Source organism: Pseudorca crassidens, chromosome 9 (genome assembly GCF_039906515.1).
Source record: "Pseudorca crassidens isolate mPseCra1 chromosome 9, mPseCra1.hap1, whole genome shotgun sequence".
In the NCBI taxonomy this organism is placed as follows: Eukaryota; Metazoa; Chordata; class Mammalia; order Artiodactyla; family Delphinidae; genus Pseudorca; species Pseudorca crassidens.
This window is the reverse complement of record NC_090304.1, coordinates 14,536,661-14,564,274: the sequence shown is the minus strand read 5'-3', so window position 1 is coordinate 14,564,274 and position 27,614 is coordinate 14,536,661. Positions and strand designations below refer to the sequence as shown.

At 54.9% G+C, this 27,614-nt stretch overlaps 3 protein-coding genes and 1 long non-coding RNA gene across 46 annotated transcripts in view; 1 reads left to right on the top strand and 3 right to left on the bottom strand.

Moving 5' to 3' along the window:
• Positions 1–717: 717 nt before the first annotated feature.
• PEX16 (peroxisomal biogenesis factor 16) lies at positions 718–8,090 on the bottom strand. Of its 6 annotated transcripts, none has more exons than XM_067749288.1 (11): positions 6,987–8,089; positions 6,744–6,779; positions 5,831–5,907; positions 5,350–5,483; positions 5,111–5,211; positions 4,085–4,165; positions 3,792–3,941; positions 3,631–3,703; positions 3,382–3,501; positions 1,883–1,947; positions 718–1,092 (listed from the first exon to the last, which is right to left on the bottom strand). In XM_067749288.1, exons 1-11 carry the CDS (start codon positions 7,096–7,098, stop codon positions 950–952), a joined length of 1,092 nt encoding a protein of 363 aa, XP_067605389.1. In that variant the 5' UTR covers positions 7,099–8,089; the 3' UTR covers positions 718–949. The 6 variants fall into 6 exon arrangements, with proteins under 6 accessions (XP_067605389.1, XP_067605391.1, XP_067605392.1 ...); XM_067749293.1 differs by lacking the exon at positions 718–1,092 and adding an exon at positions 1,221–1,377 and having other exon boundaries at positions 6,987–8,085; XM_067749290.1 differs by lacking the exon at positions 718–1,092 and adding an exon at positions 1,099–1,377 and having other exon boundaries at positions 3,631–3,941; positions 7,061–8,090.
• A 42-nt stretch (positions 8,091–8,132) lies between these two features.
• On the top strand, positions 8,133–16,918 carry LARGE2 (LARGE xylosyl- and glucuronyltransferase 2). 6 transcript variants are annotated; one of them, XM_067749242.1, is made up of 15 exons: positions 8,133–11,354; positions 11,449–11,608; positions 11,693–11,808; positions 12,151–12,233; positions 12,413–12,530; positions 12,780–12,957; positions 13,085–13,189; positions 13,674–13,786; positions 13,856–13,981; positions 14,080–14,235; positions 14,362–14,522; positions 14,939–15,217; positions 15,565–15,714; positions 15,817–16,012; positions 16,231–16,918. In XM_067749242.1, exons 2-15 carry the CDS (start codon positions 11,512–11,514, stop codon positions 16,474–16,476), a joined length of 2,124 nt encoding a protein of 707 aa, XP_067605343.1. In that variant the 5' UTR covers positions 8,133–11,354; positions 11,449–11,511; the 3' UTR covers positions 16,477–16,918. The 6 variants fall into 6 exon arrangements, with proteins under 6 accessions (XP_067605343.1, XP_067605346.1, XP_067605342.1 ...); XM_067749245.1 differs by having other exon boundaries at positions 12,413–12,536; positions 12,786–12,957; positions 16,267–16,918; XM_067749241.1 differs by having other exon boundaries at positions 11,449–11,808; positions 16,267–16,918.
• LOC137230256 (uncharacterized) lies at positions 11,819–14,954 on the bottom strand. The gene is made up of 3 exons (XR_010946055.1): positions 14,619–14,954; positions 14,099–14,181; positions 11,819–12,406 (listed from the first exon to the last, which is right to left on the bottom strand). It is a non-coding gene; the product is annotated as an uncharacterized lncRNA (long non-coding RNA).
• Positions 16,919–20,110: 3,192 nt separating the features above from the next.
• PHF21A (PHD finger protein 21A) overlaps positions 20,111–27,614 on the bottom strand; it is a 189,951-nt gene continuing 182,447 nt past the window's right edge. For all 33 annotated transcript variants that reach the window (XM_067749275.1, XM_067749281.1, XM_067749277.1 and 30 more), the window contains 4 exons: positions 24,973–25,128; positions 23,611–23,686; positions 23,109–23,212; positions 20,111–21,776 (listed from right to left, as the gene is read on the bottom strand). In XM_067749275.1, the coding sequence (XP_067605376.1) occupies positions 21,507–21,776; positions 23,109–23,212; positions 23,611–23,686; positions 24,973–25,128 (606 nt within the window). In that variant the 3' untranslated portion in view covers positions 20,111–21,506. The remainder of the gene's footprint in view (positions 21,777–23,108; positions 23,213–23,610; positions 23,687–24,972; positions 25,129–27,614) is intronic.

Sequence of the window (27,614 nt, the reverse complement as noted above, 5' to 3'; positions counted from 1 at the left end):
CGGGCAGGCAGCCCCACTCGCACGGCTCCAATCTGACCACTTTCCCTGCACGCTTCCACCTACTGCAATAACCCAGGGCACTGATGCGTCCACACATCTGTCTCCCCTATCGTCAAGAGTGAGGGCAAGGAGCTGGGCCTGACTCATTTCTGACCGCACATCACAAGGCACAGAGCCCACTACACGGCAAGTGCCCAGCAACGCCTGCTAGGCAACCCAAAGTCACGGGTCTCGAGTGATGACCGCCTGAAGGCTCAGTACCTTCATCCCCGAGCCAGGACCTGAGTGGGGCTTCTCAAGAGGCACTTGGGGAAAGCAGTCAGGGAAGGGCCGGCCCCTCCCGGGATGGAGCTAAGGCAGAGCCAACACAGTGCAGATGGAGCCCTCTTAGAACCTAAATGGCTGCCCGTCTGGCTAGAAACTAGAGCAGGAGCATGTGGTCTGCTCACAGCACAAAGGCAGCAAAGGCCGAGGAAGGAGGAAGTCCAGGCAGAAAGAGCAGCTGCACCATCCAAACCCCTCTACCATCCCCAGCAGCGTGCATGGCTCCACCGCAGGCCCGGCCACCAGGGAAAACATGGGGGAGACCCCAGCTCATACCGCGTGAACCTGCACCCGGCTTTCCCCGGAGCCTCTCAGGCTCCCATCCCTGCCAACCTTACCACCGCCCCGGTGTCAGCCCCAATGCTGGCTGGTGCCTGACGCTCCTTTCCCACAGCAGAACAGCCTTTTGCTCTCAAGCAGGAGTTCAGGACTTGAGGTGCCGCTCTGCACTGAGCCGGGCCCACCATCACCGGGCTCCACCACAGAGCGGCTGGCAGGCAACAGGCCCCGGCAGGGGGAGGGGCAGACAGAGGCTCCGGCCAGAAGACACAGGGGCAGCTGTCATCCACTGTCTAGGTTCAGCCTCGTTTGTCGTCAATAGGGACCGGTGAGAGAGAAGCAGCGTTCACTCCCGCAGCTGTGGTGGCAGGCAGGTTCCCATGCTCGGTGAGGTGAAACGCCAGCTTTCTGTGGCTGGAGGAGCCCAGGTCCCAGTCCTAGCGGTGGCTTCCCAGCTCAGTGACAAGGTGCAGGCTTGTGTCTCCATCACTGGAGGATGCAAAGTCAAAAGGCTATTAGGGGAGATCTAGTGGTGACCAGGGCTGTGTGCAGAGCCTGGCCAGGGTGGGAGCGCCAGGCACCCTGGGCAGTGGGCATGGAAAGGTCACAGGCTTGGACACTGCCAGAGTCAGTTTTATTAGGGCAGAGGGGACCAGGGGACTGAAGGGTTGAGGCACCCCCTGCCCTTCCCCACACCCCAATTGTGGAATGTCTGTCAGCCCCAACTGTAGAAATAAATTTTCTGCCAGGTAGGCAAGTAATCCATGAGTGGCCCTGCAATGACAGAGAGAGGAACAAATTCAGGGCTGAGGGCCAGACTCCAACCTGGCTCTGCTCTACCCAGGGCCCTTCTGAGCCACTGCTGCCCCAATACAGCTGCTCCCATCCACATGGCAGGAGCCCCCAACTCTGCCACCTCCTCCCCCAGCATTGGCAGCGATATCTGTCCTCGTTTACAGACAAGGAGTTTCAGGCTCAGAGCAACCACACGGCTGTCCAGTTGTACATGCTGACGGCCCCAGCCCAGTGCCTCTCTGCTGCGATGGGATCTCCAAACAGGCTTCTCCAGCAGGCTTCATTCCCGCCATACAGTCTCCACCCACAGAAGCCAGTCTCTTACCACTCGAGAAGCTGTCACCCACCCAACCTGACCTCCCGGGCTCCCTCTCCCAACTGTGCCAAGAATCATATTACAAGGAGACAAAGAGAAAACAGAGTGATGAGCCACACATGAGATCTGACACACTCAATAATCATCACATCTCCGCCCCATGCTTACTTGTGACCAGGCCAATGCCTGGGACATGGTCTGCCAGCAGCTGGAGCAGAAAGAGGATCTTGGCCCTGCAAGAAAGGAGCAGGTTGAGTAGGCGGTATGGGTCCCTGCAAATGCAGGTGCTAAGAAGCCTCCACTGACTACCTGACTAAAGGCAGTGCCTCTCCGAAGACAGAAAGTCACTCTGTGGATCAAGCACATCCTCCAGGACAGAAGGACGAGACCTCTGGTCCTGCCGTCCCCCAGCCACATGCCTGGAAAGCTCACACCTCAGCCCGCAACTGGAAAGCAGCCGGGCTCTAGACACTATATTGTGTGACAATAAAAAAAGCAGAAGGAAGATGCTCTTCCCAGCCTACACCCCAGAGGCCCCTCAGCATCCTGCTCCCTGTTCTCTGGGGAAACAAGAAATTTCTCTGACGGGTTTCTGGACCACCCTTCTCAGTCCAGGCCACTGCCCTAAGGGTGCTGGACTGGCAAGGTCAGCAGGAGACCGAGCCAAGCTGGAGGTCTGCAGCCTGGGAAGCCACCTCTGCCATTACCATCTCCCAACCCCTCAGTTTAATGAGATACTGGGGCTATAATGTTTCCTCTGTAGAGTGCAAGCAATCTGTAGGGGGAGGTCATATGATCCAAATAAGTCTCCAGAATGTTTCCTCTAGAGTATGGAAGAGGATTTGGCTTTAGTACCTTATGAGCTTTTAAACTTACCTGAAAATAGGAACTGCCAGGCAGTTACTTTCACTCAGGTGGTTATTAAACATGACCTAAGCTTACTTTCTATTGTCTCACAAAGTAAACAGAGGTTGTACGGACAAAACGTTAAGTACAACTGCAACTGAACACTCCAGACTTTAAGCAGCATACTTGTTATGACCTGGACAGAGGGGGTCCCGGGAGCCTCCAGTCTGTCTCACAGCCCCAGTCGCTGTACAGGGACCCCTTGTCAAATCTCGGTCTGACCTCAGGAGAGGTCTTTGGGAGACTCGGCCCCAGCAGGCCTCTCTCTGTCTGGCTGTGGCTGGGAGCTCTGGACCCTCACAGGGGATGGAGTGAGGGCTGGGCAAGGCAGGGACGGGTCAGGAGAGTACACGGACGTGGAATCTGGCTCTGCCACTGGCTAGTGGTTCCGTTTCAGTTTCCCAACCTCTTTGAACCTCAAGTGTCTCCTGTGAGAAGTGGGGATAATTCCAACTATTTGAAAGGACGATGGGCAAGCGAGCCGAGGATGTACTGACAGAAAGTTCACGCCCATGACCCCAGTGGCCCTGCCCTCAGCGAGCTGCCTACCAACAACAGCTGAAGCTGCACCCAGGGGGGACGGCCCCGAGAAATCAGGGAGTGACCGCACCAGGAACAGCACATAGTGCGTGCTCAGTGAACCCAGATCAGGGAAGGAGGGGGGAAGGGAAAGCGTGAACAGGGGTGGGGCACCGTGACCCACTTCCCTCCCCTCTGCTTCGCCGAGGTGGGCCCTGCCATTCTAGGGGCCGGATCCTTACTCGGAGAAGCGGTCGTAGAACGGGGAGCGCAGCAGATAGTAGAGCAGCAAGATGGTCCGGCGCCGCAGCTCCAGCCGCTCCCTCCGGGTCAGGCCCTTCCTCTCGCTCAGGAGGCTCAGGCTGGGGGGAGCGGACAAGGTTAGGACCAGCAACAAGAGTAAAAGGGACCCCTGCCTGCCCAGGTGACGCCAGGCCTGCAGCACAAAGCCCGGCAGAGGGAATGGAGCCCCCAGGCAGGCCCAGGCTCACCTGGTCACATCCACGACACCAGACAGGAGCCAGGGTGTCCACGACCGCTGACCCCATAGGCCCAGGCTGAGCACTGACGGCCAAGGTGTCAAGGATGTCTCCAGCACGTGGCCCGCCCTGCCCACACCCGTCTATCCCGCCCCACCCCAGGCCAAAGATACAGTGCAGCAGGGGCCGGGCAATATACAAGGACTCTGCGATGGTCTCCTGCAGCCCCAGCGGGGTGGGGGTGATGCTCAGCTCCTCGTGCTGCTGCTGCCGTCCCTCCCGCTGCTGGGGGGCTCCCCAGTGCCTTGAGTGCAGGGACGGAGCTAGAACACAAGAGCAGCAGATGAGCAGCCAGGCCCAAGCCGGGGCGGGGCAGGGGGAGGGCGGGCAGTGACGAAAGCCAGGCCCTCAGGCCCATGCTGACCTCAGCACCGAGGTGCCGCATCCGGCTACATCCTACACTTACTGTCCTGGAGAGTTCGCACCACTCGCTTTGACCGCTTCCCCACATATGACTGCTCCTGGCTGCCCGGGCTGCGGTCACCATCTAGAAGGAACAGACACAACGTCTTACTGTCAGAGGGACATGTTTCCAGCAGAGCCTGCAAAGAATGTGCGCGCAGTGAACGCCTGTGGGCTAAGGGAAGAATGGATACGCTTGTACTAGAGCAGAAGCTAAGTCAAGGACACCACAGCAAACGCTGTGGCTGGGAGCTGTCCACGGTGGGGAGCATTCTGCAGCCCTCCCCAGCCTGAGGAAAGGCCGGTAATCACCTGTGGCAGACGAGCCAGCCAAGAACCAAGGCTTCCCAGGCTCTGGAACAAGGCAGGGAAGACCCTTGGTCTATGGGGACCACAGCACCAAAGTGGCCATACTGGCACTTCCCTGGCAGTCCAGTGGTTAAGACCCTGCACTTCCACTGCCAGGGTCGTGAGTCCAATCCCTGGTCAGGGAACTAAGATTCCGCATGCCGCGCTGCACGGCCACACAAAAGACAAAAAAAACGAAGGGCTGTATCTTCTCAGTGCTTTGCTTTCAACATGACCATGAAGAGAAGGGAAGAGAGACAAAGAACTGCCCCCACCCAAGGTCAGGAGAGTAACGCCCAGAGGCCAACAGATGATGGGCCCAAAGCCTTGAAGGGACAGATCTGCTGGGTACCCTGCCTCATGAGGCTGTGCTCTTGATACAGAACCAGGCCCGAGACAAGACTGGCAAGACCCCTGCCTCCCACTGATGCTCTGTGCCCTCTTCTTGCAGCCCACAAAAAAGAATGAGGATTCTGACATCAAAAGTCCTGAGTTTAGGATCTAATCCTGCCTCTGACCTCATCATTCTTTTTCTTCTCTAAAGTACAGGGTGATGAAAACAAAATGAGTTGACGAGGACAGACGTGCTCCACGAACGACAATGCCGTATTCACGTGGGTCAGCTCTAAACCTACAGATCAGTCCCATGCCCGTCTCACTCCAGAGCAGGGAAGCGGCTTACCCTGCGACGGTGCCTGGGCCTCCCTGTCCAGCGGAACGACGGGGGGTGAGGTCTGGAGACCAGCCTTGAACCAGATCAGCAGGAACATCCGCAGTACAGCCCTGGGTTGGGAGTACGGCGAGGCTGGCGTGGGGAGGTGGCTAGCCAGCCGGGGGTCAGGGCTGCTCTGCTGAACACCATCTGTACAGCTGGCCTCAGGTACCCCCACCCAGGGCTGGCCCCCCACATTCCCAACATACTTGGCCAGCTGGATGAGGGCAACGACGAGCCAACGTCCCACTTCGCCCCACACCTTGGCAGCCCCCATCTCCATGAACACCTCCACGCACTCCAGCACGCTCAGCCATGTCAGCAGCTTTTGCTGGGACAGGGACTGCAAGAACCCCAGGCCAATAGGTCAGGGGGCACCCCCCAGTTTCAGCCCCTCCCCCTAGAGGACGCCTCTGACAAGAAATGTGGATTTTCCTCCTTCCAAGACTAAGGGTGTAAGCCTGAGTTCTCCTGCTGGGAAAGGCTATCCTACCCTCTGACACCCAGTCTCTTCACCTGATAAGGGCACCTGAACACTTCACCTAATGCGACGGCTTGAGGCTCAGACGGATGCAGTCTCATCTCGTAACTCTATGAGATCATAACATGTGCTACCACAGGGGCTGGTGGTTACTAGTTTGTTCCCGAGCCCCCATGCTTCCCACCCTCAGGTCCTGGCACAATTCTTACCACAGGTAACTTTCTTCGAAGCTCCTTCCGTAGGATCCCGTCATTGAGCAGCACGAGCAGGTTGGAGGCAGAGTACACTGAGGGGTAGAGTGTGGCCTTGAGAGGCTGGCTCTGTAGCCTCTACCCCCTCACCTTCTCCCTAGCGCGGCAGGGATCACCTGTCACCTGCTGTGCTCAGCCACCCACACACTGTGGAAACCAACATGTCTCCCCACCCACTTCCTCAGAACTCCACACTCCCCAAAATGATCTCTCAGGTGGGCGGCTGGAACAAGAAAGGATGGTTTGATCTCTATGACAAAGCAGCTACTGCCCTGCTGGATAGCACTGGTCATCCAGCTGCCCAGAAGTGCCCATCATGCTCCAGACAGACACAGATGTGCAGTCTCACTTCCTGGCCTTTGCTCTCTCTCTGCAGCCTGTCCCTGAAAGTTTGTTCCATCTCTACCTTTCAAAAGCTAGCTCACCCTTTCAGGACCTGTACCTCCTGTACTCACTGGGTGAACACCACTGAGGCAGTTACAGTCTGCGGAGTCTGGAATCTGGGAGATCTGGGTTTGAATCCTGGTTCTGGGACCTTCAGTGGCTGTTCCTTAACCTCATTTAAACTTCTGTCCCCTTAACTGGACAATGAGGACCACAGTAGTACCCACCTCACATGACTGTAGAGAGGATTAAGTGAGCAAAAGCAGAAACAGTGTTTCGCTCAGCCTCCTGACCAGTCAAGGTCCCCAGACACGTCTCTCAACTATGGAGACATACACGGAGCACCTAGGATAGTGGACGCTGTACCCTTGTCTGATTCAGTCACTGAACAGGATGAGCTAACGGGAAATCTGAAACGGGGTGGTCACCTCTCTGGGAAGCCCTCCCCCACCCTACCGCCCCCCACTCTCCCCAAAGCCCGGCTCACCCAGCTCTGACAGCTCGTGCGAATCTGCGAAACGACCTGGGGAGAAAGCACAGAAGGAGGCGTCGATGAGAGTTTGCCTCACCACGCGGCTTCGGGTCCCTGGACGTTCCCGCCCTACGCCCTACGGGAACCTGGAAGGAACTTCTCAAACAGAGCTATCACTACCCTGACTCCGCAGGGAAGGGAGCCAGTGGGGTCAGAGGTCAGAGTCCCGAAGGGATTGGTCAATGGTCAGGGTGGCACCTGCCAGCAGGTAACTGAGGCCCCGCACTGCCGTCTCCAGCTGGGCCGTGGCAGCCGGGTGACGAGTCACGTACTCCTGGTAGAGGAGGCCCAGGAGCCGCAGCTTCTCCATCCTGCCCTCGGGACCGATAGACCCACGGACCTACAGCGCGACTGGCTACGGCGCCCTGCTTCCGGCGCACTCCTTCCCGCTTCCGGTCTTAGGCCCGCCTCTGCGTTGCTTAACTTCCGCGGGCCAGAAGAATGGTGACTTGAAGGGCCATTGAACGACTCTTCACCCCATTTCGTAAATCACCCCCCACCAGGGTAGCGTTAACCAACTCCGGGCCTAATCTCGCCCTCCCTACTCCTTCAGGTCATTGGTTAACACACTCTGCGCTCCCGACCCCAACTGTCCGAATCGGCTCTTCCGCCTTCCGGGTTGGCTGTCCTTGCGCCTGCGCAGTTATAGCTCCAGGAACGCTTCCCGCGGCAGTCTGAACAGTTCATTCTAGAGTGGAGACCAAAAGCCTAAGGTCTTTCCAATAGAACGCCGACAGGCTCGAACGGGAGGACTGGATTTTCAAGAGCTGCGAGGTAGCGCGCAGAAAGGAGCCTCCGTCAGACTTGGGGAGGTGCGGGGACAGCCTAAGGACAGTCGCGTTTGGCAAGTTGCCTTGTCTCCCGACCCCCACCAGAGGTAGTGCTGGGGAAACTGAGGCAGCGAGGAGTCCAGCCTCTCACGCACTCACGATCCCCTAGCCAGCACCGTTAGTGCCTCGGCTTTGGCCCCAGCACCCACATGGACTGTGCCCCCCTCCAAAAGCGCCCACCCGCAGACCCATCTTCACAGAGAAAACCCTGGCCCGGGCTTCTGCTCTCGGCTCAGGGTGACCTTAATCAGGACTTTCCCTTCCTTGGGCCTCAGGTTTCCCCATCTGTAAAATGGTTAGAGGGCAGGCTTGGTCCTCGAACTCGGGATCAACCTCAAAGCGCTTTTCGGCACTCGGGTGCACCTTCCGGCTCTCAGTTTCTCCCCAAGAAGTGGGGGCTTCTCCAGGGAATCTCTTCCAAGACGGGACAGCCTCCCCGAAAGGGGCGGCGGCGGGAGAGGAGCGCGCAGAGGTAGAGGTAGACGCCGCCGCCGATTGGCTGTGAGCAAAGGGGCGGGGCATGGCTGGGGCCGCGGGGCTGCGCCGTTATGGTACTCTGAGAATAGTACTATACTACATTGTTTTACCTAATCCGCTCCACCAGATACTATCTCCACAAGAGGAAAGGATCCGCTTAAGAACGCCCAGTCAAGACTGGAATCCTGGTCTAGTCTGACCACAGAATCTAGGCATTTTAACACAGCCACCAAGAAACCACAGGTCATCCTTGCATTCCCTCCTGCAAGCCTCTTCCCCAGCTTAGTTTTCTTCTATATCAGGTGGGGAATCGAATCGTAACTGCCCTCCCCACCCATGCCAAGGAATGAAAACTCGGAGCCTAAGGAGAGGCAAAGGTCCTGGAGAACAGAGGTGGCGGCCATGGGCATCATCTACACAATTTTTCACCACTTCCTGGGTGCCAGGTTCACTCACACTTGACTCCTCCTAGCCACCTGTCTAGGTTGGTGTGAGCTACTTTTCACAGATGGGGAATAAGAGGCCCAAGGAGGGGAAAGGACTTGTCTCAGGAGGTCACACACAGCATGGCACTGGCCGAACAGACCACAGTGAGAGTCTCCTGTGATAGGGCCCTGTCTCCTACTGTCCACGGCTCAGCAAGAGCAGCGACTGTTGAGGCCACTTGGTCATGAGTCAAGTTAGCAACTGGGATTAAGACCAGTGCTCAGGGCATTTAGCGTGGGGCTCTTTCTCCCTTCCTCCCTACATCTCATCATCTTAATGAACTTGTTCCCCAAACCTCATCAGTGGTACTCCTCTAGCCCCTCCGTCTGCGGCTGCGGAGAGGATGAGGAAGGGAACTGTGCGGTTTCTTCAGCACTCCCAGGGCTGTTGGTTCTGTGCTTCTGGGGAGGAGAGAGGCACACCGCCGCCTCCCCCCCCCCCCCACATTCTTGGACAGAATATAAGGGACACTGGGGCTGGAGCCTCTTTCTCTTCCCTCCCTCAGGACTGGGAAGGAAGGGATCATGAGCTCAGCCAGGCTGGCAGCAGCAGGGCTGCCTGAATTTCCTCTTCAGATCCTGTGCCTGATTAGGTCTCAGAGACAAAGAGTGGCCATGTGTGCAGGAGGTTCCCAGGGCAACCCCGCCCTACTGGGCCCCTGCCTGGATTTGGTCACCTGGCTGGGCTTTGAAGGGCCTTTGGGCAGGTTGGACCTGATCCTGCCTCCTTCACTCTGCCCTGAACCACAGGGGAAGAGAGCTAGACCAGTCTGACAGGTCTAGCTCAGATGTGGACATTGAGGCTCAGAGAGGGGGCCTGACTAGTCTAAGGTCACACAGCAAAGTCCTGGGCAGAGCTGGGTCTCGGGCCTAGAAGACCAGCACCCTTTCATATGCCCATGCCTATCTCGCTTTCCCCCTCCACACCCCAGAAGAATTTCTCGGAGGCCCAGCAAGCATCTCAGCACCTCAATGTCCCCTGAGTGGTAAGGTTGAAAAAGGGGTGGGGCCAGCACTGTGAATGACTACCGTCACTCTGCAGACCCAGCTCCCTCCACAAACTCCCTGGTCAGGCCCTCCCCTGTACCCTATCTGCTCTCTTACATCTAACCCCCCCAGTCTCTGTTGAGGGGCTTGGGGAGGGATTCACCCACACCCACCCCATCTCCAGGCTAGAGATGAGGATTAGGGGACTGGAGGCTCAAAGCTCCAGACGCATGGGTGGACCCTACATCCCCTCATGTCCTCTCAGTTCCTACATGTTTGAGGAGCCACATCAGTCTCCATGGTAACCACTGCCCCTGGCCTCCAAAGGCCCAAAGCCAGACCTTCCTTGCAGACTCCCCATTTCCCAGAGAAAGGCATCCTGGCCTCAGAGCAGGAGGCTTGGGGGGAGGGGGTCTCAGGCTGGGCTGCTCTGCCACCACTTCTTTTGGGGCTGGGGCCTCTCAGACCCTCATTTTTTATAGCTGGAAGCTGAGCTGAAGGACACAGCCTGAAACCCTTTCCAGGTCACAGTGAGGTCCAGTGAGTCCCATCCATGTTCAGCACATACTTACAGGCCCTGGTTGGGTGCTGGGGTCCCAGTCCAGGGAGCAGCTACCTTCTAGGGGAGACATAGGCTATAAACAAGTCAATAAGGTCAACTTGTAAGGAGTGCTAGGAAAACAATATAAACCAAGGGATGTGAAAGGAGAGGCCTACCTTGTGAGAATCTGACAGAATCCAGGCAGGATTCTAGGGCAGTTTCTAAGGCAGGAGACCCTTATGGAGGAGCAGCTCTGAAACTCTGTCTGCAGGGTAGAGCCGCAGGAGGGGCCAGAGGGTGTTCTAACAGGTCACTTCAGCTCTGCGGGGAGAATCATGCCTGTGTCACAGGACTGATGTGAGGGTTAACTGCAGTGAGGCTGTGGAACCTCAGCATAGGTCCTGGCACAGAAGCATACACGCTCAGTCAACCGTGGTTGTTTGTTCGCAGGCCAGAGCGTCCGTAACCCCTCCAGGGCGGAAGGTCGGGGGGGAAAGGAAGAGATGCAGGCCGGGCGCCAGGCACATTCACGACGGTCTAGTGAAGGGTTGGGGATCCCCGGCCCTGCCCGGGAAGCCCAGGCCGCCTGAGTCAGTAAGGCCCCTCGCCAACTCTCGGGCAGGAGGCGACCTTCACAAGGCCGCTTTATGCTGCCAGGGCACCTGGACTGAGTGGGGGTGGAGCAGACGGGGAGGAAAGCGGGGACTCCAAGTGCTCCACTGCTCTCCTGGGCGAGTCTCGGCCGGCCCCGCCTCCCGCCCCCTGAGCAGGTGTCCGGACCCGTGAGGCCCGGCCTTCCAGCCCGCCCCCTCCCTCTTAACTCCGGCTACTCCTTTGATCCCGGGTCTGGGGATACGGCCCCTCCCGCAAGGGAAGGTTCGGGGGAGGAGATGGGGCAGGGAAGAGGGGGATGGGCTCAGAGCAGGTAGTTGGGACTGGTCCTTCCTGGGTGGCTGCCCCCAAGCCCTCCAGCCATCCTGAGGGTTCCCGGGTTTCGTCCCCCCACTGTAGGGGTCCTCGTAAGCCCGGGCAGGGGCGGGGCGGGGCCTCCCTCTCCCCCCCACCCCGGGGAGGGGTCTCCCCGCCCCTTCGGATTCAGCCAAGCGGAGATGAAACCTGAACCCAGGTTGGGGGCGGGGCTGGCTCCCGCTCCGACCGGGCTGGCCTGCTCCTTCATCTCCCCTTTGCCTGCACCCCAGCCGTCTTCTGAGAGAGTAAGGTCGGGATCCCCAAGACGCTGGAGCAGGTGAGGTGGCGACTCAGCGTGGGAGAGAAGATCGGGTGGCCGTCGGGCCCCACCGCCCAAGGCTGACTCTCCTCTCTCCCTCCCTGGTCCACAGGGCCCGCGATGGAGCCCACAGCCCGGGGTCGCGCCCCGCCGTGAGCACCCCCTGCCCACAGCCATGCTGCCCCGAGGGCGCCCCCGGGCGCTGGGGGCCGCAGCACTGCTGTTGCTGCTGCTTGTGATCGGTTTCTTCCTGTTCCGTGGGGACCTGGACTGTGAGCGCAGCGAGCGGGAGGCGAGTGGGGGCGGGGGTGACCCGAGATCCTTACCCAGGTCGCTAACGCCACGTGTACTTCCAGACGAGCGGCCGCGGCCGCGGGGGACTGCTGCCTTCGACGGAGACCCGCCGGCAGACCCCGGGGGCCACAACGGCTCGGATTGCATCCCGCCGCGGCCGCGGCCGCCCAAGTGCGAGGTAGGTAGGTGCGCACGGCCCCTGGCGGTGGGAATCTCAGGGGCGGCGCGCCCCCAGCCCAGGGACCTGGACACCTGTGGGAATCCCGACACCTGGTGTGGGTTCTGGCACTGACCGGCCAGCTGGGGGCGCCTGGAGTTCGCACCTCCCCTTCTCCTGGCCTGGCCTCCCTATTTGTGAAATGAGGGGGTGTACCGCCACGCTGCGGAGTCCCCCTCGACACTCCTGCCTAGCTCTGATGCCGGGTGGGGCTACACTGCCCTGGGCCAGGTGAGCCCAACCATGGGTCCTTACCGTCGAGGGGATGAGGAGGCTGCTGCCGAGCTGGTGTCCCCTCCCCAGCTCTTGCAGGTGGCTATCGTGTGTGCGGGTCATAACTCCAGCAGAGACGTCATCACCCTGGTGAAGTCCATGCTCTTCTACAGGTACAGCCAGGAGTGTCCCTCTCCTCCCTTGAAGGTGGTTGCAGGAATATCCGGAGCTGGGTACAGAAAAGCTCTTGGCAGAAGTTGGTGCTGCCACTTCTGAGCCCCTCGAAGGGTAGGGCTTCTCTCGTGTAGTTCCTTCTGGGGCCTTCAGCTTTCCTCCCTTGTCCTTCCTGAAGGAAAAATCCACTGCACCTCCACTTGGTGACTGACGCCGTGGCCAGGAACATCCTGGAGACGCTCTTTCACACGTGGATGGTGCCTGCTGTCCAGATCAGCTTCTACAACGCTGATGAGCTCAAGGCAGGAGCCCTGACCCTTCTGCACCCATCCCCAGCCATCCCCAGCCCCCTGCTTCCTCCCAGGGTTGTGGGGGATCACGGGGAGAACAGGTTAGAGCTGCCTGGGACCTCCAGTCCCATCACATCTACTGAAGCTCAAATCCCTCACCCTCCTGGGGCCCACCCCTTCTTCCCCCTGTGTCACCTGGGTATGTTCTGGCACTCGTAGGCCCTTCTCTTGCAGGCTCACGCCCTGTCCTTCCACCCACAGCCCCAGGTCTCCTGGATACCCAACAAGCACTACTCTGGCCTCTATGGGCTAATGAAGCTAGTGCTGCCCAGCGCCCTGCCCCCTGACCTGGCCCGTGTCATTGTCCTGGACACAGATGTCACCTTTGCCTCCAACATTGCAGAGCTCTGGGCACTCTTTGCTCACTTTTCTGGTGAGAGGCCTGGGACCCCACCCCAGTCAGCCCCTTTCCCTGGCCCATGCAGGCCTCCCTGTGGCCTAGCCCTGAGCCGAGGTCCAGTGGCAGCCTCAGGCAGCTCCCTCGTGCCCTCCCCTCCCAGACAAACAAGTGATTGGTCTCGTGGAGAACCAGAGCGACTGGTACCTCGGCAACCTCTGGAGGAACCACAGGCCCTGGCCTGCCTTGGGCCGGGGATTTAACACAGGTGGGGACAGTTCGGGGGGGCGGGGGAGGCAGGAGGGGCGGCCACTGGTCCTTGGGCCCCAGGGGCTGGCTAGGGCACAGAATGATTGGAAGACCCCCCAGGAAGAACGGTTCTGTAGAAGGAACACTGGGAGAAGAGCCAGAAATCACAGTTCCACCCTTGTCTGTACATGCTGAATGACTATGGCCAAATCACTCGGTTCCTCTGAGACTCAGTTTTCTCATGCATTAAATGGTGGTGACTTTAGCAGCCCTGGGATCACCAGATTTGAGAAGATGGTTGTGGAGGTGCTCTGTAAGCTGTGCTTTGCCTCCCCTTCACCCCCAAGAGGATGAGTTGCTGATAGAGCTAGTATATGCTCACATCTGAACAGTGAGAAAATACCAACACGTCACAAAATAAGCATTCAAAAGACACTTTCTTGAGCCCTGGCCCCAGAAGCTGGTCATCCCAGGTGGGCATGACAACCTCTCCCCATGAGCAGGCGTGATCCTCCTGCGGCTGGACCGGCTCCGGCAGGCTGGCTGGGAGCAGATGTGGAAGCTGACAGCCACACGGGAGCTTCTCACCCTGCCTGCCACCTCACTGGCTGACCAGGTCTGGGGGAGCTTTTGAGGGGGGGTGGGGCAGGCTCTGGGCCAAGACGTGATGGCTGTCTCTGCCCAGGACATCTTCAATGCCATAATCAAGGAGCACCCGTGGCTGGTGCAGCTCCTGCCCTGCGTCTGGAACGTGCAACTGTCAGACCACACGCTGGCTGAGCGCTGCTACTCAGAGGCGTCTGACCTCAAGGTGAATGGGGTAGGGGGACCGAGTGGTGGTGATGGGCCCAGGATGGGGACTCCTGTTCCCTGCTCCCATCCCCCCGCCGATGCCCTCCCTGGTCCCAGGTGATCCACTGGAACTCACCAAAGAAACTTCGCGTGAAGAACAAGCATGTGGAATCCTTCCGCAACCTCTACCTGACCTTCCTGGAGTACGATGGGAACCTGCTGCGGAGAGAGCTCTTTGGGTGCCCCCGCCCGCCCCCTCCTGGGGCCGAGCAGGTGAAAGGGAGCCGCCTTCCCTTCCCTCGGGGAGGCTCTACCCCTCTGCTCTGGTGGGACCCGGCCTTGTCTGGGGCTTGTCCGCCTGCCCCACCCAGCCCGTCCTCCTCTCCCCCATCCCCTCAGTTGCAGTGGGCCCTGGCGCAACTGGACGAGGAGGACGCATGCTTTGAGTTCCGGCGGCAGCAGCTCACTGTGCACCGTGTGCACATCACCTTCCTGCCCCACAGGCCACCGCCCCCCCAGCCCCACGATGTCACCCTGGTGGCCCAGCTCTCCATGGACCGGTGAGGGTGCCGAGGGCAGCCCCAGGGAGCACGGTGTGGTCTGGGACTGGGGGTTTCGAGAGGAGGGTTCCACCTGGTGGAAGGAAGAGCTCTTACTGCCTGATGCTTGAGGAGTTCCAGGAGTTGGAGACACCGGAGATGGTGGAAGGAGCTTGGGCTTTGGGAATCATTCAGATGTCTGGAACTGCCACTCCGTAGCTGTGGGACCATGGGCAAGGCTTAATATCTCTGGCCCTCAGTTTTCTCATCTGTCAAATGAGAAAGTACCCACCTTGTGGGGTAGTCGTGAAGATTAAATAAGAGCATGTCAACAAGAGCCTGGAAGGTGCTCAGCAAGTCACTTGAGGGGGTGTCTGTGGCAGCTAACGCGGGAGGTATCCCAGCCCTCCCTGGGCTGACCACTCCCCTCACCCCAGGATGCAGATGCTGGAAGCCCTGTGCAGGCACTGGCCGGGCCCCATGAGCCTGGCCTTGTACCTGACAGACGCAGAGGCCCAGCAGTTTCTGCGTTTCGTGGAGACCTCGGTGGTGCTCTCCGCCCGGCAGGATGTGGCCTACCACGTGGTGTACCGTGAAGGTCCCCTCTACCCCATCAACCAGCTTCGCAACGTGGCCTTGGCCCAGGCCCTCACACCTTACGTCTTCCTCAGTGACATTGACTTCCTGCCTGCCTACTCCCTCTACGACTACCTCAGGTGGGCGGAGGAGGGAGAGGAACGGCATGTGAATGGGTGTGGATGGGGTGGGGGAAGACCCACAGGACCCTGGCGAGCGTGTCCCTGCTCCCTTCTGGGCTGCAGTGTCCTCTGTAAAATGGGGGCTGCATTTGGGTGGGGGCCGTGTCGTTTCTCTGGGCTGCCTAGGAGAGTGACAGTCTGGGACCTGCTCCCACTGGGCAGCAGCTCCACGTGTGTCCAGTGGGCTTCAGGGTGAGCTGGCCCCTGAAGTCAGGTACTACATCTAATAAAAGAGAACCCCTGGGCCCAGCGCTGGAGGCAGAGCCTTCCTAGCTCTCTCCTGCTCATGGGCGCTCCATCCTCAGGGCCTCCATCCAGCAGCTAGAGCTGGGCAGCGGGCGGAAGGCAGCTCTGGTGGTGCCCGCATTTGAGACCCTGCACTACCGCTTCAGCTTCCCCAGTTCCAAGGCCGAGCTGCTGGCCTTGCTGGACGCTGGGTCTCTCCACACCTTCAGGTAGGAGAGGTCACTGCCCTGCCCTGGGGTGCCCCACACTGACCCCCTCCAGCCACGAGCTCCTAGCCTCAGCCTGGCTCCTCACCCTGTCCTGCCCCACAGGTACCATGAGTGGCCCCGGGGTCACGCGCCCACAGACTATGCCCGCTGGCGAGAGGCTCAGGCCCCATACCACGTGCAGTGGGCAGCCGACTACGAGCCCTATGTGGTGGTGCCACGTGACTGCCCCCGCTACGACCCCCGCTTTGCGGGCTTCGGCTGGAACAAGGTGGCCCACGTTGTGGAGCTGGATGCACAGGTAAGGGTCACTTCGTTGTCTCCAGCCTTGATTTGAATACCTCCAGGCTCAGGGAGCTCATTATACCGCAGTGGGGCACGCTGCACCGTTAGGCGGCACTACTGGGCATTCCACCCCTCTGCAGAACTAAAGCCGTCTGCCTTCGGCCCTGACTTTGGCTCTTAGCGGCTATCGAATAAATGTGCTCCCCATTCCCCAGAGCTGCCATCTCCCCCCAGCCCAGGCAGCGACTGTCCGCGTGCCCCACCCCCCAGGAATACGAGCTGCTGGTGCTGCCGGAGGCCTTCGTCATCCACCTGCCGCACGCCCCAAGCCTGGACATCTCCCGCTTCCGTTCCAGCCCCACCTATCGTGACTGCCTACAGGCCCTCAAGGACGAGTTCCACCAGGATCTGTCCCGCCGATATGGGGCTGCTGCCCTCAAATACCTCACCGCCCTGCAGCAGCCCCGAGGCCCCACCTGACCTCACACCTGCCCCCGCACACTCCCTGCAGACAGCACACTCCCTGCAGACACATGAGCGACCTTGCTGCCGCCCCACCCTCCCTGCTATTTAAATTATTTATGGTCTCTGTGGGAAGGGCTGGGGCGGCGCCTCCCTTCGCTGCTATCCTATGGCTGGGGGTCTAGTGATCCTCTGCCCCAGCTGGTTTGGGGCTGGTTCCTGCATCCTCACCTGTGACACCCCTTTTTCACAAGTAAAGTTTTAACAGTTCCTTTTCATGTTCCTCTTGGTTTGGGGCATGAGGAAGTGAGCCTGGGGAGGTGCTGAATCTGGCACGGAGGCTGCCGGGACTGGAGTGTGTCCTGTCCACCCTCCCCTGCCCCAAACCCAACACCATGAGTCTGAGAGACTTTATTTGGCTTTATTTAGTAAAATGTTAAAATAAATAAATACAAATTGATCAGCTGCTCTGTATCCCCCCCACCCCCTCAAAACAAAAATCAAACAAACAAAAACAAAAACTTTGAAGCACAAAACTCCAAATACAAGTTCTATCAAGACTGAAATCACAAAGGGCCTGGACAAGAGACAGGTTGGGAGCTGGCTGGCTCTTTTCTGCTCAGAGCTTGCTGACCTCCGGCTGCCCGTCCTGTCCTGCCTTACTGCAGCTTACCCTGGGCTGAGGACCCAATGACACCGGAGAGAGGAGCAGGGGCCAGAGACTGCTGAGGGGACAGTGGAGTCCTCAGGGAAGAAGAGCCTTTGGGAGTGGGGAGTGAAGTGAATTTGTGAGCCCTGCTCTTCCTTTACAAGGGCTATTTTCAAGAGCTCCACCGGGGTCAGCTTCCTTCCCCTTTACTCTGGTGGGAAGGCCAAGAGGAATCTTCTCAAAGGCCACCCCCTCACTTCCTGGAAAGGAGCTGATACTGAAGACGGCTTGAAGTCAGGGTGAGAACGGGTCTCCTGTTTCCTGCCAAGGGTGCCCAGCTGAGGGCTGGGGGTGAGGTCCCCAGTCTTTTAGACAGAGCAAGGTTGCCTCCATCCAAGAGAAGCCATGGAATCTGGAGAACCCGGGGCCTGGAAAATGTACCTGGGCCACCATCCATCCTGCTACCAAAGAGCCTTTTGCCCCTTGGGGTAAAAGTCTCCTAAATTAAGCCCTTTGGATAAATAAGAAAGACCAAACCCTAAAAGGGAGGGAAGGGAGGAAGCCACTTTTGAGTGTGCTGTGTGAGTCGTGGGTTGGCACGAGAGCGCAAGCAGGCCCCACTGGCCCCAAGAGAGTAAGTGTCAGAGATGGCTGGAGAGGCAGCTGCACACGCAGAGACTGAGGGGAGCAGGATACGCGACCACCCTCACAGGAGACGTGTGGGGTGAGCAACTGCGCCCATGCACACCACCTGTCGAGCCTGAGCCAAGCAGCAGCGGGGACAGAGGCGGGCCTGTCGGGAAACCGGGCACTCACATGGCGCCGGCTGGAGGCTGCCACGGCCGTGTTACAGGCCCCACACAGGTAAGGCCCACGAGGGGCTGCCCCGAGCTTGGTCTCCCCGCCAGGCACGACCAGCAGGCTTGCGCCAAAAGGGCCCGATAAGGAAGGAAGAAAGCGGAACTCTGGATGAGCTCAGCAGCGGTGAGACAAGACCCAGCAGGCTCCGTGAAAGAAAAAGGACCCGCAGGCCACACTGGCAAGAACATGAGCAGGGATGATGACAGCAACATGACCTCACTGTTTCCAGGGCTGACAAGGGGCGTCCTGATCCAGGGCCCGGGGGGCAGCTCCTTCCTAGAGCCAGACCAGCCGCTCCCTGGCCTCTGAAGTGACTGCAGGCCAGCTGCTCTCAGGTGTGTCTGTCAGCAGCTACACTGGGGCACGGGGAAAAGCAGCAGAAGGGAAAAAGGGGGAGGGAGGGAGAGGCAGCTCTGGTGGGGCAGTCATGAACGTGTGTCTCAGGCGGTCACAGGGACCCCACAGGTCTGGAGGGACGGAGAGGGTCTTCTCTTGGCAGGACAGAGAAGGAGGAGGAGACTGGGTGACTAGGGCTCTTTCTCTGCAGTAAGGGGTGCTTGGGAATTTTGAGTCCAGAATGCAGGTTCGGGGGCAGCGTTGCCTCGTTTACTCCATACTCGCTGACTTGCACAACAGCTTATGTCTGAACCTGAGGAAGAATCCACACCCAACCCTAGGCAAGGTCAGAGTGTGACTACTCACAGCAGCTGGCAAAACCCTGGTCAATTCCTAGCCCTGCCTCCCACCCCCAAGAACCTCCAGGCAGCTCCTTTCTGAGCAAAGGCCTCTAGTGATCACAGTTTCCCCCTGCTTTCAAGAGGATAGGTATTATGTGGCAACCTCCAGCCTCTGGGCCCAGACAAGTCAAATGGGAGGGCTCCAAGACAGGGCGTACAGCCCGCCTCTGGGCTCTGAACCTCTGCCAACTATTCCTCCAACTAGTCCAGGCATCTCCCAAAGCTCCCTGACTAGACATAGCACCTGGGTTTTTGCATGAGGAAAGGGAGCTCCTTTCTTGCCCCCTCAGGCAACCTTGCAGCCAGGTCCTGACTCTGAGGCCTGTGCAGCCCCTCTTAATCCCCTCTTCTAACATCCCAGGAAGATGAACGGAAATGGTTGGTAGAGATGAGACGTTTTACCTAAGGAGTATTTCTCTGTTGCAATTGCTTTCAGGATCCATCTCTGTCTCTCTGGGCCTAACTAGGTGAGGGAGAAACTACTGGGCCCTTTTCCGCCCCTCCTAGACTCTGGCCCTTAGGGGGCGGGCTTGGGAGAGATGCTCTGGGAGTGCCGGGGGTTGCAGAGCCCCCGCCTCCCTCCTGTGGCCAGATGCGCGCAATGGGCTAAAGGTCTCCAGCGGGAGCGCACACTTGACAAAATTTATTTCCCACAAGGCAAGATGATAGAAATGGTCTGAGCCTTTCAGAACCCCGCTTTTCTCAAGAAGAAGACAGGCCAAGCCAAGGCAAGCACCGCATTCTAGCCAAAGGTCACCCAGGAAGCTTGTGGGCGGGCAAAGTGGAGTAAACTCCCATCTCCGGCGACTAGAGCCAGCAGGCAGAGAAAGCAGCTGGAGACTCAGACCTCTCTTCGAAGACATGAAGACACAAAGGCCACCCTGGGCTCTCTGTCTCAGAGACACCATGTCCCCTCAAGACATCTCACTCCCTTGTTCTTTCTAAGCACCAAGGGCTGATGCAGCCTGCCCCCTGCACCCTTTCACCAAAGCCGGGGTGCGTGCGCACCAATGAGCTTCAGTGGCCATTTCCTTCAAGGCTGTCCCCCAGGCGCTCAAAATGCTGGTGGCTGAAAGACCAAGAGCAGCACCAAAGGAAGGGATCTTATTTAGGCACCAGCCTTCTGCTCTAGCAAAACCCGAGGAGACAACAGGGAGGGCCCTGACACCATCCACACTCCATGTGGGCTTCTGAAACAGGAGCCCAGATCCCTGCACCAAGAAGACAGGACAGTCTTTTCTGAGCAGGGGAGAAGGGTGGGAGAGCTCTGCCCCTGCTCGTCAGGGCCGCAGCCGTCTGGAGGACAGAAATCATGGAGACTAGCCCACCAGTCTTGAGACACAAACACAGCAAAATGTCATCATGTTCAGCAGGTTCTGTGCTAAAAAATTATAACTACACAGCATTTTCTCCAGTTCTGACACCTTTTTAATAGAAATCACTGTTTTTAGGAAACAAATAGCACTTTTGTAATTTTTTTTTACAATGTTTCTTACCTTGATCTTAATTTAAGTAACACTAGGAAGACCTCAATCTCTTTTATTTTCCTTTTTAATTAAAAAAAAAGTTGTTGTTGTTTTCCCCCAGATACAAAGATTTTTGCCCTTGCATAAAAAAACAGTGCCCCGAACGATGACACAAGGACTCACACAGACTCACTGGACCTCACTGACACTATGATTCCTATTCTACCATGCAAGGTCTCGACTACCCTTAATTGGACTGTCAGCCTGAAAAACAGCTTCTCTATTCCTTATTTTAGTTTTTGTTACCAAAAAAGTAAAATAAACAACAAAATAAAACTTTTTTTTAAAGAAGAAAGAACAGAAACAAAAATTTTAAAAAAAAGAGAAAAGCAACGTCTCCATTCAATTCACACACACCTGGGTCGCGTGCTGCTTCGCTCAGGATCTTCTCTTCTTATAAATATAGAAAAGGGATGGAGCTTGTTTTCAAGTAAAATCACTGATCCACCTTTTTTCCTTCCTTGACACACACACCCTTCTTCCCTGCCCCGGGCAAGGGCCACCTGAGGCCTGGGTCTGCTTGTTCTTGGAGAGGGAAGGTAACCGGACGGTGCCGATTTGCCAAAGCAGGGAAGGAGCTTGGGGAGGGGTGGGGGAACGGAGTGCTCCGGAGAAGACCCCGGTGGCTGTTCTTGGTGTCCATCTCTCCGTGCACTGTGCCCGCCCCAGACAATATGAAATACTGCTTATCTGATATACTTTTCCCCACCCCGGCACCCTCCCATTCCCTCCCCATCCCTTCCTCTGGGCACTGGGGTTGGTTAAATCTCGATTTCCTCTTTTTGGTTTTATAGTAGTGAAAGTTTAGAAACAGGAAAGCCCACGCACTCTTTGGACTTGTCTTCTCTACCTAAACAAACAGCTCAGCAAATAAGGGTCTGGAACTTGCTCCCCCCCACCCCGCGGCCCGTCCCCGCTCCCCACCCAACAAAACAAAAGCGAGCCCACGGTGGTGGTGGGGGCTGCCGCAGGCACACACTGGCGTGTAACAGGGAGAGCAAGTGTATTATCCACTCGGCGTGGTGCTGGCCCAGAGCCTCCAGCTGGCACGGTTTCATGTGGCGTGGTCCAGTCTTTGCATGTACACACAGAATAAGAAGGATCAATTGGCAAACTCTGGTGCCACCCGGCACAAGCATCTTCTCTCTCTCTGGAACCAAAGAACCAAAAGAATTCTGTACTTTCCAGAAGAAATCCGGCTTTGCTTGTCTAGAGTCTTCAGTGTTTTGCTCTCCTTGCCACTGGGATCCCGTGGCTTCTCCTAGCAGGGCTCTGTTATTTAGTCTCTTCCCCCTGGTTACAGTTCGCTGTGCAGCTCTGGTTGGAGGAGGAGGGGGGCGGGGAGGGCACCGGCGTGGAGGTGCTGGCGTTGGCAGGGGGAGTGCAGTCCGGGCCGTTGGAGACGGCCCCCAGAGTGGCCTCAGAGTCTACGGGTTTGGAGAGGTCGATGCCGTGGATGAGGCGGATCAGCTGTTTTACCTTCTCCAGGGAGCTGTGCATCTCCTTCTGCCGGGCCAGGATGGTGTTCTTCATTTCCATGCATTTCTGCAGCCAATGAGAAGGGCAGTGGCACTGAGCCTCCGGCTTTTCTGACAGGCCTGGCAGCCCTCTCCAGATAAAAGAATCCCTGTGGACTAGTGTGCGGCCCCTAGACCTTGTTCTGCTCCACACTGGAGTGGCTGCTGCTACCCAAGGGAAGGAGGAGGCCCAAGAGGCAAGAGACAGAGGGCAAGTGAGTGGTTTAAAAGCCCGCTACTTGACACTAGGACTTAACACCAAACATGAACTACCACTATAATACTACAAAATAAAAGCCATTAAGGAAAAGCTCTCCCAGCTGGGCTGCAGCTGGTTTGGGCAGGTCTGGGTACGCATCTACCTTGCTAATGGCGCTGATACGCTCAGGGCTGGGCTGAACTTCTACAGGGCAGACACGAGCCAGTGGTATCTGGATTCAGTCTGAGGGCCTGCTGAGGATCACTGGGTCAGCAAGATTTTAGGGGCAGGGCCTGGGGTGGGATACTTAGTGATATTTAGGAGAATCAAAGACTGCAGCCAACAGAAGACCTTCTGCTTGGTCAGGGACTTGTAGTCTTTTGCCCTTTTGTACTTGGCCTCCCACACCTGCTGGCTTCTGTTCTAGGCAGGAAAAGCGATGTGAAACCTGCCAGCCACGGGCAGTATGATGAGGAGAGACAGCGTGACTGCCACCAAGTCCAGGGCACCACCTGGCGTCCATGAGGGCTGAGGCCACCTCACTCCAAGAAGGGGACCTACTCAATGGAAAAGAAAGCCTGCTCCTGTCAGGAGGAGCCTCTGAATCCCTGCTGCAAACACAAACCCCTTTCCCACCTGGTCAGCCGGGGTAGTATTTACTTCCAGTACTTGTCTCTAGAAAGCGCTCTTCCTCAGGCTGGTCAGATAAACCTGGAGAGGCAATCAGCAGGGCATGGAAGAGGGGCGGGAGGAAAGAGCCATGCAGATGGACCCACTAGCTAGGGCGACTGGGAAGAATTACACGCGGGGGCCTGGTGTGTGTCAGGCGGCTCCACACTCCTCCCAAACACACTCAGGAGCACGCAGGGGTGCTGGCTAGGCTGCTGCAGTTGCTACTTGATCTCTTCAGCCAGAAGACTGAAAATCTTCTCTCAGGTCAAAGCCAAGAGGATGTTCCAGAGCTTGGCTAAGGCACCGTATACCAAATGGCCACCTGTACCTGAGGGCTGAACTCTAACTGGAAGCAAACTGCAACCACCCAGCTTAACAGTGTTAATCAGCTGAAGGAATGAATCAGCGCTTGAGAGCCACACGTACTGTTATGTACACAGAAAGTTCTGTACCTCTGTACCTCTCACCGAAAGCATGAGGTTTACTTACACTTATAGAATTGCTGAGCTGTTTCACCTTCTGCTCTAGTTGTTCTCGTTCTTGTTTTAAATCTGAACTCCATTTAAGTAATTTCTGTTTTTCTTCTTCTTTTGCTGGGAAAAAAGAAAAAGGAACTTGTTTTTGACAATAAATTCTTTGAAAAGGCCGCCATGTTCAGAAGGCTTGCTAAAGAAGATATCTTCCCCAAAGCTCCCCAAGCCCCACAGCCAGTGCACAGAACCTGCCCACTAAGACTCTCCCTTTTATATGTAAAGGGACGCTAAGAAAACTGTCCCTGGCTTGGGCCTGGCTTTACATAAATATCACTTCTCATTTTTCCCCCCCAAGGAAGTGCTACAACAAACTTTTTATTTCGTTCAATAAAAGCTTTTCATTTTTAACTTTATAGTTCCTTTTGAAAACAAAACAAATACTGTCTCCTAGTACTTGTCTGTTTTTTTTTTTAAACAAAGGGAGGCTTATACAAAAGGCAGTATGGATAATTCTTTACCTGCTTTATAGGCAATATAGGAATGAACAATTGCTAAAGTTCCAGGCCATGGAATTGCTTCTTCCTTCTTCAGCATCTGAAAAGATTTTTAGAATTTTACCCTTGAGAAAGATGTATAAACACACATCCACTGTGTAGTAACAAGCAACAGTGTCTGTAGCTATTGGCAGACAAAATCCAGGAAGGATTTACGGTGGCAGTGTTGCAAAACCCTGGTCTATAGTTTCTGGACTACAAAGTCCCAGTTTATCAGCCTGAAAGAATGAGGGTCAATGGCAGGAAGAGCCAAGCCACCTGAGCCCTGGCTTAGAAAGAGGCTCGGAGCTGGCTAGGCATTCCCATCTTTTCATGCCTGCTACACGACCCCCAACTACTCCCAACCATCAGAAACATCAGCACACAAGCTGCAGGTCTGCCTAATGGCAGCAGCCACTGGCAGCTTCGTCCTTCACCCGACATGGGCTGCCTGTCGCAATTTTAGCTTATATGTGCCTCAAAGACAGCCTGACCAAGGAAATTAAGTATCAGCTCCAAGTACTGAAGTATAATCTAGACCCCGAGTAGAAGATTATCAGAGGGTCACAAAGCAGCATCAGGAAGAGAACAGAGAGAACTGTCTCTGCTACATCATGGAGACAGTAAGGGTGAGGACCAAGATTTAAAGGGGAAAACCAGAATTCCCTCAACTCAGGATTCCAAAGAACCGAGCAGGACCCCAAAGCTTGCTGAGCTACTGGGCTTATTATCTATGTAATATTTATACTTTTGCCTACTTCCAAAAAGGTCTCAAGACAGCTTATAATAAAAACATAAAGACATAAAGATACATGGATAGTTTAAATAAAAAATCAGAAACTAAACAGAAAAGGAAGGGAAGAGGCTTTCTCTTCTTTCAAATCCATGAAATATTAAGACAGTACTTTTATAGTTAGTTCTCTGATCCTGATGATGACACAGGTTGAAAGTAAAACTGCTCTTATTTGAATTAAATGATCAATTGGGCAGTTCCCTTTAAGGATTTTATTTCCAGAGTTTCAAGCATATGCTGAGTTTGGACCATTTTTAGAGAATGAGGCAGACAGTCTTATGGACTTTTAAGGGTAAAGGTAATGAAAAGATAAGTCATTTCAGATAGAGGGAAGCAGTTAGGGTCTCTCCACCTGTACATGAGTCACTGCCTCATGAACAGAGAACCTCTGAGAGGAGGGATGCTGTGGGGGTGAGTGCTGTGCTGTGAACAGGGCAGATGTGGCTCGGAGAACTACTGGAGAGGAAAGAGACTCAGCCATTCCCTCAGCTTAGAGGGGAAAGGAGGTCCTTCTCCTCCTCTGTCCCTCACCCTTTCTGACCCACCCACAGTACCTGGTCCTGACATCTGGGACAGATCCACATGCCCTTGGGAATCGTTTTCAGAGGAGGGTCCAAGCAGTCCAGATGATATACACGGGAACATGTGTCACACATCAGCAACTGGCCACTTTTTCTGCAAACACTGCAAAAATCCTCATGGATATCACCCTATGAAATTGAGAGGAAAGGTAAGAGAAAGGACAAAAAGGTAAAATTGGAATGTTAACGTGCACATTCTGGATACATATAAATGTTTTCGGACAATCAGCTGTGCCCCTCCAACTCATTGCAAGAGTGTTCAAGAAAAGCAGAAATTACCAACGGTGCAAGCCTGCTCTATAGAGTTGAAGTTCCCCAGGTGGGGCTAGTATTCTTAACCTTAAAGTAGAGTTTACAAGCAACTGTAACTGTGGGGTCACCTAGGCCAAAATTAGCTTTACAGGTAATAACTCAGCATTTAAGTTTTGGTACAGTCCAACTCACAAATCATAAAGTTTAAAGACATTGAAATCCATTCATCATTTCCCATCATCAATGGGAAAGAAGACAGACAAGAAATGGAGGTTTTCGCTAAACTCTTTACTTGCTCTGGGAGAAAAACTATAGCCAAAGTTCAAACAGGAAAGTATTAAGTCAGGAGCAAAGTAAACTCCTATGAGTTTTCTAACATGAAGAATTAAAAAAGCCAAACAGCTGAGAGTGTTCTCTTAAAACCAGTATTTGGCATTTGCTGTTCAATGGACCGTTCTATTCCGGGAGGCTTTATTCCTCCCTGTAAAATGCTTCACCAGATAGATAAAGAAGAGCAGCCTAAGTGCACTCTGCTAGTCTCTCCCGCCTCCATGAGTGATGGTTCTGGTACTCAGGCGAGTCTGTGGGAGCCCTCTCAACAAAAGGCACCATCAGAAAAAAGCAGATCTATTTAAAATTTGGACAGAACATATTAAAAAAACACGAGGTATTAAAGAGGTGTTTTTCAGTAAGTCAATCCCTGGCCTGTTCTCTAAACAGGATTAACGCTGTTGATAAGGACACCAGGAAAGGGAAGACTGAAGGGTCAGGCCAGAGGTTAACTAACAAGGCAGCACCTCAGCTTGGAGGAGACCCCAGCCTTTTCACTTCCAATGTGTTGTTTTAGAATTCCAGGCTATTCTGACAGAAGGCCTAATACAGAAATTTTGCACAAGAAGCAATGATACAGAAAGCGATGCCCAATTCTTCCTTTCTATGATATAACCCTTCAACCACGATTGCTGAAAGGAACATATCTTCCCAGACCTACTATTTCTATCCAAAGGAAAGGAAAGGAACTATCTGGCAGTATCTACATATCTAGGGTATCTGGTGGCCCAGAAAACTGGCTGCAAAAAGTTGTAAGCTACTTCAAAGTGTGGATGGATGTTAATCTCTTTTAGTAAGACAATGTTACCTCTGGGCAGTCAAAAAATAAGATACTTAGTACATGTGTAAGAATACTACATAAGAATGCAGCCTAACAGTGTAACTTCAAGGCACCGAAAGATGTTAAGGTTTCATCCCTAGATTAACTGTGACTTTCTTCTTAAAATCAGCCTGAGGGTGGCTCTCCTCTAGAGACCTAGTCTTTTTTGAACCTTCGCCCCATGTTGTAAGTCTGCATCTTTAATAAGTTTATAATAATTTTATGGCTTCAGAAACTCTTTTACACGAACCACAGGTACAATTATCACTGATGAAGTAAATGAGACAAACTGGACATCTTATTCCAAATACCTATCTTATTTGTTGGGTAAAGAGCTCTGCTCACTTTCCTTTGCTCCAGAGTAAGGAGAACATCAGGAAGTGGAAGGTGGAGAGTACATAAAATAAAGGTTAAATAATTTCTTTCAATTTCCTAAAGGAAAGAAAACTTCTATCCTATTTACATATCCTGTAGCAGCAGTTCATAATCTTTTCAGTGTCAGGACCCCTTAGTAACACTTAAAATTACTAACCACCTCAAAGTGCTTTTGCTTAGGTGAGTTGAATCTATTGCTATTTATTGTACTAGAAGTTTTAAAACTTTTTTATTTTGAAATAAATAACAGAATCACAGGAAGTTACAAAAATCATGTATTGAAGAATGTTAAAATCCAAGAACACACAAGGGCACATTCAGTTAGCCCTCAGAGTGCTATCACCACTTATCATGTAGTACCTGGAAAACCCCACTGTCCTACTTTTGAGAAAATGAGAATGAAAATGGCAAAGAATATTTTGGTATTATCATGAAAATATTTTTGATTTTATATTTTGATTGATATTATATTTTAAAATACATAAAATTATATTTTATATTTTGACCCCCTGTAAGTCTCAGTATCATACCCAGACCACAGATTGAGAACTACTGCCCAAAGAAATGAATATAAAATGCCAAGATATGTATTTCATCCACGCAGAATTGGTTCTTTGCTTAAAGAGAGCAGAGGAAGTCCCACAGAGTTGCTGCACCAGGTCCAAAGGGTTAGGCTTTGGTGACTGACCAAATTACTACCATAAACCAAATAGTAAGTTGAATGATGGCTGACCCACAATCCTTTGCTGGGAGCTAAAGATGTATGTTTTTTGGAAACACCCTGGCTGTATCAATTGCAACTTCATCATCTGCTAAACAAATTTTATAACTGTGTCAA

Coding starts and splice junctions, on each gene's coding strand:
- PEX16 (XM_067749287.1), bottom strand. CDS start 7,098: ATGGAGAAGCTGCGGCTCCTGGGCCTCCTCTACCAGGAGTACGTGACT. Junction 5,484..5,830: donor TTCGAAGAAAGTTACCTGTG/GTAAGAATTGTG, acceptor GGGTTCTTGCAG/TCCCTGTCCCAGCAAAAGCT. Junction 4,166..5,110: donor GGCCCAGGCACCGTCGCAGG/GTAAGCCGCTTC, acceptor TGTTCCTTCTAG/ATGGTGACCGCAGCCCGGGC.
- LARGE2 (XM_067749240.1), top strand. CDS start 11,512: ATGCTGCCCCGAGGGCGCCCCCGGGCGCTGGGGGCCGCAGCACTGCTG. Junction 12,958..13,084: donor ACTCTTTGCTCACTTTTCTG/GTGAGAGGCCTG, acceptor CTCCCCTCCCAG/ACAAACAAGTGATTGGTCTC. Junction 14,523..14,938: donor GCCCAGCTCTCCATGGACCG/GTGAGGGTGCCG, acceptor CCCTCACCCCAG/GATGCAGATGCTGGAAGCCC.